This window comes from Ursus maritimus, unplaced genomic scaffold, assembly GCF_017311325.1.
Source record: "Ursus maritimus isolate PB19 unplaced genomic scaffold, ASM1731132v1 scaffold_31, whole genome shotgun sequence".
Classification (NCBI taxonomy): Eukaryota; Metazoa; Chordata; class Mammalia; order Carnivora; family Ursidae; genus Ursus; species Ursus maritimus.
In genome coordinates, this window is record NW_024425675.1 from 27,355,543 (window position 1) to 27,368,182 (window position 12,640).

General features: G+C 47.5%; 1 protein-coding gene across 1 annotated transcript in view; it reads right to left on the reverse strand.

The window, feature by feature from the left end:
- Window positions 1-6,954: 6,954 nt before the first annotated feature.
- The window catches only part of PFKFB3 (6-phosphofructo-2-kinase/fructose-2,6-biphosphatase 3), a 219,832-nt gene continuing 214,146 nt past the window's right edge, over window positions 6,955-12,640 (reverse strand). Inside the window, exon 16 of the mRNA XM_040645449.1 lies at window positions 6,955-7,181. Within this exon, the coding sequence (XP_040501383.1) occupies window positions 7,081-7,181 (101 nt within the window). The 3' untranslated portion in view covers window positions 6,955-7,080. The remainder of the gene's footprint in view (window positions 7,182-12,640) is intronic.

Consider the following 12,640-nt stretch of genomic DNA (forward strand, 5'->3'; position numbering starts at 1 on the left):
TTAACCGATTGAGCCACCCAGGCACCCCTCTCCTCCTGGATTTTCAATTGTCACTTCCTCTTTTTTCAATCAGTTGTTGAGCTAAATTCATTTACTTCAACAGACTGTCCAGTATGTACTCCAGTTGTAATAATTTGGCACACGTATTGACAATGCATGTCTGAGAAAGCACAGTCCCCTGGTACATAAGACAACCAGTCCCAAAGCTGTGCTCACAGTCAGGAAGAGGGATGTGTTGCTCATTGAAGCTGTTACCAATAAGCTGATTATTCCTGAATTTTCAGATATTTTTAGATAGATATTTTAATTCCCCCCCCCCCTCTACTCCAGGAAATAAATGGCAAATGAGAAAAATGTTCAAGGCCCCAGGCCATCAGTGGTTTGTTGTCTGCCCTATGAATCACCAACCAGACTGTGGAGACACAACACTTCTCCGGAAACTAGGCCTCCAAATGTAAGACAACGAGACAGAGGGAAGGCCTAAAGTGTGTCACAGTCAAATTCACTCAGGTCTCTGCTAAACACCCACCTACCACCAAAGATAAGGAATACACTGAAAGGCACCTGTGCAGATAAACTCAGCAGACTTCAACAGTCCTACGTAAATGGCAGTAGCGGGTTCCTTTTCACGTGTATTCTGTGAAATCACTTCTCCCTGCGCATCACTATCTGGGGGATACTAGAGGCTGCACAAAAGGGATTACGTGGATATATACACATGCTGAGACCTCCCCCATCCCCACCGCAGCCCTCTTTCCCTCTCTGATACTCAGACCTCTGAGTTAGGCCTTTATCCCAGATTCATTGAGTTTTCTGTAGAATCAAAGAGGACAAGAGAGCAGGACAGCCAAGGAAGTTCCCAAACTCAACAACTCAGCTGGATGGCCCTTCTCTAAAGCTCAGTCAGCATGCTCCATCCACATGCACATATCTCCATCAATGTCACGGCTGATCTGTAGTTGTCAGGAAACAATCACAGATTACCAGACAGCTGAAGAACACCTCTAATAAGAAAGACAGAGCGCAAATCAAAAAAGAGGGAAAAAAGCACCATGAGAGACTCTTAACTCTAGGAAACAAACTGAGGGTTGCTGGAGGGGTGGTGAGTGGGAGGATGGGGTAACTGGCCGGTGGGCATTGAGGAGGACACGTGATGTGATGAGCACTGGGTGTAATACGTAACTGATGAATCACTGAACACTCATCTGAAACTAATGATGTACTATATTTGGCTAATTGAATTTAGAGAAAAAAAAGAGAAAAAAAGCAATTTAGAGAAAAAAGAGTCTATGTATAAAGGGAAAAATAAACTTCCAAAAGAGAAGTTATCACTAATGGCTTTAGAGAGATATACAAGAAACAAGAAAATATATTACGTAAAATTAACAAAGGACAACAACAGCAAGGAATTCTTGAAAACTAAAAATATGAGTGCAGATATGAAAAACAATAGGATAACTGAAATATAAAATTGGGGAAATATCCTATAAGGGAGAGCAAATAAAGTCAAGAGATGGATAATAGGAAATAAAAGATAAGAAAATTAAAAGATAAGAAAATTGGATCCAGGCCAGTGGATCCAATCCCTGAATACTAGAAATACAGAAAGCAACAGAGAAAACAAAAGAGAGGGAATCAGGGAAGTCATTCTGGGAAATTTATCAGAATCGAAGGGCATGCATGTGAAGATTAAAGGTATTACAGAATATCCAGGAAGATGAAAGAACATTGCTCCAAGGAATATTATCACATAATTTCAGAACAACAGGAACAAGAGAAGATCCTGCAGCCTTCCACAGGTTGGGGGTTTTTTTTCCCCTAAAGCCTCAGGAGTCAGAATAACCTCACATCCCTCAATAACACCACTGGGAGGTAGACCGCCATAAAGCAATGTCTTCAAAACCCTGATGGAGACAGGATTCCCAGCCCACACTAGTATATCCAGATAAAACATCGTTCAAGTGTCAGGAAGTAGTATAAACATTTTTGGACATGCAAAGTAACAGGAAGGAAAAAAAATATCACCTTCCACGCACCATTTTTAAGAAGGTATCAGAGGATGTTACACAAAATTGAGAGAATAAGCTGAAAAAGAGGAAATCAGGGAAAATAAGAAACAGATGATTTACATCAGCGTGAATAAGGGAATCCCCAAGACACTGGTGAAGAGAAATCCGAAGATGACAGCAACCCCCCAGCACAGAGTTCAGGTGGTCAAGGAGTGGAGCAGGTTGGAAGGCTCCAGGAGGATCTCTTTAAGAAGATGACACAGAACACCTAAAGCCTCTAAGTGTCTTCAGGGGACATTTGATGGAAAAATTGGGGGTTTTATTAGTGAAGTGACAGGTACATTAAAAAAAATAAATAAAACACAAGTTTGGTGTAACTTTATAGATAACAAAAAGCTGTGTCAAAAAAGAAAAATACATAAGGTTTAACATGAGGGGAAGAATATATGTGAACACTGTACTATTTTTACAACTTTTCTGTATTTCTAAAATCATTTCAAAAGGAAAAGTAATGATAGTACATGGAGCAGACCGTCTCTAAAACGGTCCCTGTGTAGGTCCACTCAGGCTATGAGAATAAAATATCAGAGACTGCATGGCTTCAACAACAGGCATTTATCTCACATGGTTCTGGAAGCCAGAAGTCCAAGATCAAGGCACTATCGGGGCTGTTTCTAGGGAGGGCTCTCTTCCTGGCCTGTAGATGACACCTTCTTGCTGAGTCCTCATGCGGTGGAGAGGGACATCTCTGGTACCTGTTCCTCTTCTTATAAAAGTCCTATCACATTACAGCCCCACCCTCAAGACCTCATTTAACCTTAATTATCTCCAGAAAGGCCCTCCTCTCTCCAAATACAGTCACATGGGTGATTAGGACCTCAACACGAATGGGTCAGGGGAGAAGACGGAATTCAATCCATAACAGCCCACAACTCTCCCGGCCTCTACCTACTCCCACCCTGTGTGGTCCTACAGCAGACAGAGTCAACAGGTGGCCCCACCTCTTCGTGTCCACACCCACTGTGATCCCCTCCCCCTGAGTGTGGGTGAGACCTGTGACTTGTTTCTAGCCAACAGAACACAACAAAGATGATGGAATGAGTGTGATTACATCCCATTAAGATTGTAGCACCCATCCTGCTGGAGCCTCTGTCATTGCTGGCTTTAGGGGAGTGAGCAGCCATGCTGGGGAGCCCCACTTGACAAGGCTGTGTGGGTGTCCTGCAGGAGCTAAGGGTGGCCTCCAGCAGGGAGCCAGCAAGAAACCATGGCCTTTGTAACCACAAAACCAACAACTGGATGAGCTTGGAAATGGAGCCCTTCCCAGTCAAGTGTCAGAGGAGATGGAAGCTCTGGCTGAGTCCTTCCTTGCAGCTTTGAGACCCTCACCAGAGGGCACACAGCTCGGCCATGGCTAGACACCTGACCCACAGAAACCCTGAGATAATAAATAAGCTACCAACAGTGTGCTGATTTTGTTATCAGCAGTAGATAACTAATACAAACCCTTCCTCTTAAATATGGATGGACCTACGGACTCACCTCTGGTGACAAAAACGATGGAGTGCCACCCCTGAGATCAGGTGACAAACTGACTTCTGTCCTGCTCTCTCCTTCTCTCTCTGAGGGAAGGCACCTGCCATGTTGTGAGCTACCTTCCGGAAAGGCCCAGGTGGCAAGGAGCTGACACGTCCTGCCCACAGCCACATGAGTGAGCTTTAAACAAACACAGAGTTAATTCTGAGGTCACTGATTGTGCAGAAATCGACAAGTACCGTACCCTACAGGGTCAGCATACGGAAGGCCTGGTAAGGCAAACACTCCAAACAAATCGGCTGGGATTATGACCCCTGGATGACTGACTTGGAAACCCGGCGAATGGGTAACTTTGATAAAAACTGAAGCTTAAAGAGATCTCCTCACCGCGCAATCCAAATGTGATTTCTTTTTCTTTTTGTCTCATCTAAATTCCTTCTTCTGTCTTCCAGAGTGGAAAGATTTACGGCCTTTCCTCCACTAAATATTCCTTTATATTATGTTCTGACCCTGGAGTCCTCATTCAACTTTTCTAGTTTTTACAACCTCAAACTTTTTCACTTTGTATCAAAGCTTTTATTTGCGTAAATACCATATTCTTTCATCCTTGTTTCCTTTTCTTTGGCTCTGCGTGTGTGTGCACATGTCTGCACGTGTGTGTGTGTGCATGTGCACGTGTGTTCCACACTTGGTCTTTTCCACTCTTCCCTTTTTCCCCTAATGAAATAGGAAGTCCCACCGTTGGATTGGTTGAATGTCAACATCTAGCCAGTGCCTGGCGCACAGAAGGTCCTCGATACCGGTTCTTAAATGAATGAGCCTCCAGACTGAGCATATAATCCACCAAAGAGGCCTGGAAAGTTCAAGAACTGGTGACGCTGAAAGCCAAGCAATGCGGGGAGGCCCTTGGCTAAGAAACCCGCTTAAGCCCTCATGAGTGCCTAGGGCTGTTTGGCTCAGAGGCAAGCCCCATGACACAGACCAGGTTAATGGCCAAAAAAGCAGAAAAGCAGCCAGGACTGCAGCCAAAGAGATGTCATGCTCAACCCCAGCCAGTAATCAGCTCTGCAGTGTCAGTGCTCGTCACCAAAGATGGAATCCACTCCCCCGAAACAAACAAATAACACGCCCGGGCAGGTGAGTGAAGTGGAGGAAAGAGCTTCCAGAATGACAGGACTTGACTTCTGCTTAGGGTGGTACCGTTGACCAAAGCCAAGTCAAGGAAACTCTCTCTGGCCAAGCCAGGCGAGTTCCTATTAATTTGGGCCCTTGGACTGCCAGGAATTGGTGACTCTCTTTTTTATGAGTTATGAGGTTCAGAGCCTGAAGAGAGCTATTTAATTTCAGAGAGCTGCAAGGGTCCTTGGAAATCCTCTCTAGTCCGGGGCCTTTCAGATTATATGATTAGTCTCTGCCTGTCCCTCTAAGCTCCAGCTCCAGGGACGCAGAGGTCTTATCCTGTTCTTCCTCCTCATTGATTCCCCCTCATCACACTCAGTGCCAGGAACATAACAGGTGCCCAGTGAATGTTGAATGAACGAATGAATGAGTGAATGAATGAATGAGATCCCTGGGAACTTGGCATGGTTAATGTTATATATCAGTTGGACTGGCCACAGGGAACCCAGATTACACATTATTTCAGGGTGTGTTTCTAGACGAAATTAGCGTTTGAATCCATGGACTCAGTAAACACTTCTGCCCCGAGTGTGTGGGCATCATCCCATCTCTTGAGAGCCTGAATAGAACAAAAGAGAGAAAAGAGAAACTGACCCCTTTTATCCTGCCTCATTGTTTGAGCTAGACCATCTCAACTTCTGTGGCTCTTGGACTGGGAGTCTTACCATCAGTTTCCCTGGTTGTCAGACCTTCAGGCTCAGAGTAAATCACATCACTGGCTTTCCTTGGTCTCCAGCTTGCAGAGGGCAGACTGTGGGACTCCCCAGCCTCTAGAATTGCAGGAGCCAATCCTCGTAATAAATCTCTCTCTCTCTCTAATATGCATATAGATGATAGATACACGTGTGTGTGTGTGTGTGTGTGTGTGTGTGTCACGTTTGTGTGTGTATCCACTGGTTCTGTTTCTCTGGAGAACCTAGAGAAATTACTCCGGTACAAAACCAACCCATCTGTGTTTGTTGGCAGGAATCCTGGCTGGACATTTTGAGTTTTGGAGAAGACTGCCTTCCTAACAATTTTTGACAGGAAGAGAGTAACTCAAGACTTCCATTGCTGTATCTCCATGGGATCAGATGTTGGGGGATGGCACAGACTGGAAGGTGATCACCTCCCAACCCGAATTACCTCCCACTGAAGCTCGGGGTCTCCTGGGGGATGGCAGGCCTGGTCTTGCCTCCACGCCCATGGAGGCATCTCTCTGTTTGCTCTCTGCCGGCTGAAATTGCACTCCACTTGTTAGGGTCAGTTATGTTTGTCACCAGCTTGAGATGACCTCCCCAAAGAAAAATGATCCAGCTCCTGGGATGCCAGACCCCAACGGAGAGTTTTCAGGAAAGAAGAAAGTTGGCAAGGAAACAGGGGATCGCCCTCTGAGACAGTAGGGCCGGTTCACAGTCGGCGCCCTTGCAGGACTGAGCAGGAAGGAGATGCGTGCCCGCCTTTCCGCATCGTGCCATGAGTGATAAAGGCGCTCGGCACAGCTACCCCGCTAACTAGTCCGGGTTTATAAAAATAGGAGACTGTAATGCAACAATTCACTCTCATGGGAGGCTCTGAACAGGACAATAATAGCTATAGCTGACTGAGCACATACGAAGTGCCAGGTACCGTGCCGGGTATGTTTATCGGGTAGGGTTACCTCCAAATCTCACTGCAAGAAAGGTATCCCCTCGGCTTACGAAGGATGGAACTGAGGTTTCAGTGGGGGTGAGTGTTCTACTCAGATCTCTGTGCCTGTATGTGGCAGAACCGGAATTCAAACCCAGGGGAGAGAGGTGACCCTAGAGACAGATTACCCAGGGGTGGGTCCCGGATTGGCCGCATAACACCCTGCACCCGCAGCCAGCTCCTGGACCTCCCGACTCCCACCCTGCACTCGTGGGGAGGAGACAGCAATACCGGCTCAGAGGGCCGTCCGGGGATGAGGGAGATAAAACAAAAATAGCACCTAGAAGACTATCCCAGGTACAAAGAAAATTCTCCATAAATGGTAACTATCATAACTAAAACACAGTGCTGCCCTTTCACACACACACACACACACACACACACACACACAGCATCCTTCACAGCTTATCTGCAAAATGCAGTCAGGCCCTCATTAACACAAGGGCTGAGCTAATCTAATCATTATCCGTGACCAAGTCTAGCAGTGACACAAATGAACGCTTTCTGCCTTAAAATAGCAACACAGTTAAGACTGCTGCTCTTAGAAATAACACGACAATAACAAAATCTACCATTTATTGGAAGCACAAGCTTCTTTTCACACATCCTTCCCTGGCTTCCTGGAGGAGACGACATTATGTGCCAGTGGCTTCTGCCCCAGGCGTACGTTTTGTGCTTAATTATTTGCTCAGGATCTAGTTAGTTCTCTCCAGACCAGTGTTGTTCCACAGACATAGAACATGAGCCAGACACGTAATCTTAAATTTTCTAGTAGCTGTGTTGAAAAACCTAAAAAGAACAAGTGATATCAATTTTAGCAAAGCATTCTATTCAGTCCATTATGTCCAACGTATTATTGGTTGAACATGCAATTGATATAAAAAATTATTAATGACATATTTTATCTTTTGTTAAATGCTAAGTCTTTGAAATCAGCATACATTTTACACGGGTGGGACGTCTCAGCAAGGCCCAACCACGTACCGAGTGCTCGCTGGTCGGAAGGGGCTGGTGGCTACCAGGGCCCCAGAGGGCAGGCAGGGACCTCGTCTGTCCCGTTCACTGCTCTGAACACAGAGCCCAATGCAAGGTCATTACAGAGTGCCGTATGCAGAAGGAGCTCAATAATTACATGCCGGGTGACTGCACGGATGAACAAATGGATGAGATTCTAAATGCGTGGCTGACATGAAATCTTGAGCACTCGGCCACCCCTGTGAAACAGACTCTCGCGATCGACGGTCTCACCATGACCTGGAGCGTGCGAGTGCCATTCTGCTGTCACTGTGACTTGTGTTTCTAAACAGAAAGGGAACAGGCTCCAGCCTGTACAATAAAACTGTTTACCAAAAACATGCTCTATAGTGACCCAGGAGTCCTTCCGAACGTCTGTCGCGTCTTCCCGTCTCGGAAGGTCTGGGAGGGACGGAGGCAGCATTGCAAAGGAGGGGCTGGATCCTGACTCTGTGGGGGCCTCAGGCAAATCACGGCTCCTTTTCACGTCTCAGCTTCCCCATCTATGAAACCGCATTAGGTTGCTCCGATGGTTCAATAAAAGAATCCAAATAAAGCCCTCAGAGCAAGGTCTGATGGAGAGGGGTGCTCCGTAACTAAGTGGGAGCAACTCGTATTCTTCATCCCCACCCCCCACCCTCCAAGGCCCCACGCCTGCTCTTCTCCCTCTGCTGCAAAGGAGAAGGGTAGGGTCCATGCAGCTGCTACAGCCTCTCAGCAAACAAGCTTCCTCCGCGCTCGCCCCACTCTTTTCTTCGTCCTCCCTTCCTGTTCAACCTGCCAATTCTCAAAGTTTTCCGCTGTGTCTTTTCTCTGTTGCTTCCTAGCTCTGGGACAAAATATTTGCCCAGGAAGTGCGACAGTCATCGGTTACACCAATTTGTTTGGGTCTTTATGAGATTTGGTGTAAATAACATGGAAATGATCGGCTCATTGGGAAGAAGAGGCCACAGCAAACACACAGAGAGAAGCAGACGCACCATGACAAAAAGAAAACCAGGGTGTTCGCTCCCTGGGGCCACTGCGGATGACCCCAGGCCCACCGAGCGTGCGTGCGGCTGGTGCCTAGCTTCCTGGTTCGACTCGCCAGCAGACGTCACCTGCTGATGCTCTGCAGAGAGGCCGGCGCGGCCCCAGGGCAGCGCGAGGAGGGAACAAGGCAAGGGAAGTGAGAACCTGGGAAAAGCAAATACGAGGTGTGTGCTACCCAGCTGTCATCACCTCAAAAGAAAACACAGCTGTCCGTTCAGTCATGTGGAACATTTCGGGGAAGGTCAAAAGGCATCGCAGCACTAGAAGAGTTCATGCGTGGGGGACAGGAGGGAGGCGGGGAGGGGATGGGGAGGCATTTGCGTGCCAGCGCCTTCCCCTCTGCGGTCTCATGGGTCAGAGCTCACCGCATGGGGCACTGAGCACCCCGCCCCCCAGTCCACACCTTCAGGCGATTTTCAGCCCAGGCTGTGTGCCCTCACCTGCACCTCCAGGTCGAGTGTCTCCAGTTAGCACCAGGGAATCCAGACCCCGCGTCCCCCGTGCAGCAGCCCCTGGGTCTGGGTGTGGCGGGGGCAGCCAGGGCCACCAGGAGACCCTGAGGTCGGGAGGCGGGATTCATGCCAAAGCCACCGTAGCTCCCACCGCTGAGCGAGCAGCTGAGGGCCCGGGGAAGGAGGGAGGACCAGGTGCACCCGGAAAGATGCGTGCGTACATTCGGCCCCACGGTGTCATCACCCGCCTCGTGCCTCCTCGCGTCGGGGCCAGGTTAAGTCACTGCCAGAATCCGCTCAGGTGGAAACCCTTCATCGCTTCACGCGTTCCTGACCCAACTTAGTATAGGTTCCCCCCCGCAAATCAGAACTTCCCTTAATCTAACATTTCCATATCCAAAGGCTATTCCAGCCAGAGGCAACGCATTCTCAGTCCGACCACCCTGATGATTTAATTCAGAAAAGGTGTTGCCGATGAGCACAGCTGTGCGGTACGCCAAAGGTACGAGCGCCTCATTCCCAAAGTCTTCACGGTCTTGTTGGCGGATGTTCACAAAAACTTCATAACGATTTTTTTTTCTTTACTACTTCAAAGTCCTGGCCCGCGCAATGATATATAGAACTCAATATGCTTCATTAAATCAAGTTGCGTGAGGACGCGGGTCTAAGGCTGTGTGATGTTGTGGGGAAAGTTGATACAAGACGTCAGGAGAACTGGCTTCTAGTCCCCGCTCAGGCGCTAACAGCCTGTCCTCCATAAGAGCAGGGAGCTAGAACAGATCCCCGCAGTGCTAGCATCCTGTGATTCTATTTTACCATCACAAAGCCAAAGAAAGCTCTTTAATTTCAAAGGTTTTTATCTCAACTTTCAAAAATCTAGAATTCCTCAGGTTCCAAATGGAGAAGCATAGTGCTTACCACTTCTCTTCTTTCCAATGGAGTATGAAACATTCCAACCAGGCCACAGATGGCTTGGCACTCACATTACTCTGCCGAGTTCCCTTTGATTCTCGTGACTTGTACAGCTATGTGATCAGAATCTCAAAGTCGGCCTAGCTGGACTGCTTCCTCCAGCAGTAACATGGGAAGGCTCCCTTCTGGATGTCAGGTTGTCTGTCTATAAAACAGCCGAGCAGTGCCTTACGGAAACCCTACAGGGTAGAGAGGCCACCACTCAGACGTGTATCCACGAACCGTTCACCTTAAAATACCTGGAATTCTGCTACTTCCGCACATGAGCTCACCCGAAGAAAAACATGACAATCAAAAAGGAAAAGAGTCAAAGATCGAGTAAGAAAAGAAAGAGAAGGCTAGACTACGTGAACCAGAGGCACAAAAGTAGGCTTGTGAGCCACGCGGGAGGGACAGGATGGGACTTGAGACACACTACACAAACTCCTGAAATGAAGCTCAGGAGTTGTCCGTGAGGGTCACGACGCTGAATCTGAGAGATGCGAGCCCATCAACATCTTTCTGAAATCCCATATGGGGAATGCAGACTGGGAGGGCTGGGCACTAAAATGTCACTCGCTTCCATGTAAGGTTATGTCAACTTTAGCAAGTATTAAATATAGAACCAATCACGGATGGCTTACCCACACTTGAAGAAAAGAGACACTAAACCTGGAAAGAACTTAAATTTTCCCACAGGTAAGCACAGAAAGCACGACCATTGTTCTCTAGAGCTCTCCAAATCAAAAGAACACTCATCAGTCTCTACGGATGAACTAAAACCTAAGAATTTGGGCTATACATTAATATGAGACATGGCAAGGCTTTGGATCTCACTAAATAATGTTAGATTCTCAGTAATGCATACATGTGCCGAGGATGGGTATATGTGTGACTCTACAGAAAGTAACTTGCATGTGATTCTGCTTTTCTTAACTACAGCACGTGCGTTCTATGAAGAGCCTCTTAAGCATGGTGGATAATTGCTTAATTGTGTCCATATTTTAGGCATTTCCTTACATTTTACTTATAATGGGTACAATTCTGGGGCAAGAAATATTTCCTAAATAGCTTGTAGTTATTAGTGCAAAGGAAGAGAGCAATAAGAGTAGAGAGGCCAGAGACGATGAGTGCCTTTGGGGCCAGGAATCATGTGAGGATTAGCCAGGTATCAAAATGGCCCTGTGCCAAAGGAGCATTGGGGGATGATGGTTGACGACTAAGAAGCAGTACGAGACGGACTGCGGAGGAAATGCCACTGGACCAGAAGTCAGACGATATGAGTTGGAATCTTGTCTCTACCACTTCTCTGTGTAGGACCTTAATCACTGATTCACGTCTGCAGACTTCCGTTTCTTTACATACAAAATAAGGGCACTAGATCCTATGGCCTCCACACTCCCTTCCAGCTCTGAATTTGTACTCTGTAGAGCAACTGGGCCTTCCCTGGACATCAGCTGACATATTTTCAGATCACCAAAGGAAACATTTAGCAAAAATGATTCATAGGGCCTAATGTAATCCTAGAAGTAGGGCAGTGTGCCTTCTAGAATATGTACTGACTCAGGTAACCTGTTCATCAATAGGCTCTGTAAATAGCCAAGCTTTTTTGAATGAGATCAATGATATCATAAGAAAACATTGTGTGTGACTTAATGGGAAATGAGTTGCCATGAATATATCAGGGGCAAAGGCCATAACTCAGGTGAGGAAACTTTCCTGTTAGACTCTACGATGGACAGCCCCCTGAGTGGCTCTCTCCTTTTTCCCACAACATGAGAGGGACATGAGAATCTGGAGTTCAGGGGACTAGGGCACACAGATGTCAAGCATGGCAAAGGAGACCCGAAATGAATAGTACCATTTGAGGAGGAAGAAGTTGCCTTAGTAACAGTCTCTAGGGTATAAAGAGTTAACACCCCCGAAGGTTGCTGCCCTGCTGCTCTCCTGTCTACAAAACAGGAGGATTTGCTGTAGCTCTCATCAGTCCCCATGCTGGCCTCAGCCAGAGGCATAATGCTGGCCACACACTGAAATCTGCAGACCTTTCAAATACACATGCCTGGACCCCTGAAACTCTGACTTGGTCAGTCTGATGAGGTGACAGCCTTGCGGACGAGGAAATAGCTGTTGTTGGTCAGTCAGGGCGCTTGGTGGTCCAGGTTTCCCATCCATCACTCACACTTAGCCCCATCTGAAACACGACATGTTCTCTGAGACAACATCAGGTGAGTTCTGGAAGGCAAGAGCTTCTCAGGGATCCGAAGATCTCAAAGGCTCTCGGGGCAGCTTCCAGGGTAAAGAAGAAGCCTCGTGCCATTGGTGGGAGGTTGGACACCCCATATTCTCTAAGAAAACTGTGGGCAAGATGTCTACCTCACTTTTCCTTCCTGTTTTCTCAGTTCTCTTCCTCGGTTTTTCTGTCTCAGGCAAGCCTGTATTTCAGAGTTTTTCCCCTAATCCTTCTAAATCCCTGAATGGAAAGGCAGTGCTCCCATCCTCCTTCCATTATGAACGTCCAGCACAGTGCTGGGCTACTGTGAGGGTCTGCTTGCTCCCTGGTGGCGAAGCACAGTGCCCTGGGGGGGGGGGGGCAGTGGGCAGGGACCAAGAACAGTAAAGCTATGGCTGCCTCCATCCCCGCAGCCAGAGGACCAGCACTGGGAACGAAATGGAAGCAGTTTCCATTCCTTTTGGTGGAAAGTTTCTACCTTAGGAAAACACATCTCTCCTCCCTGCATTCTTAATATGCCAGCCCCCCACGTACCCCCACCAGTAAACCTGGGTGCTATGGTAACC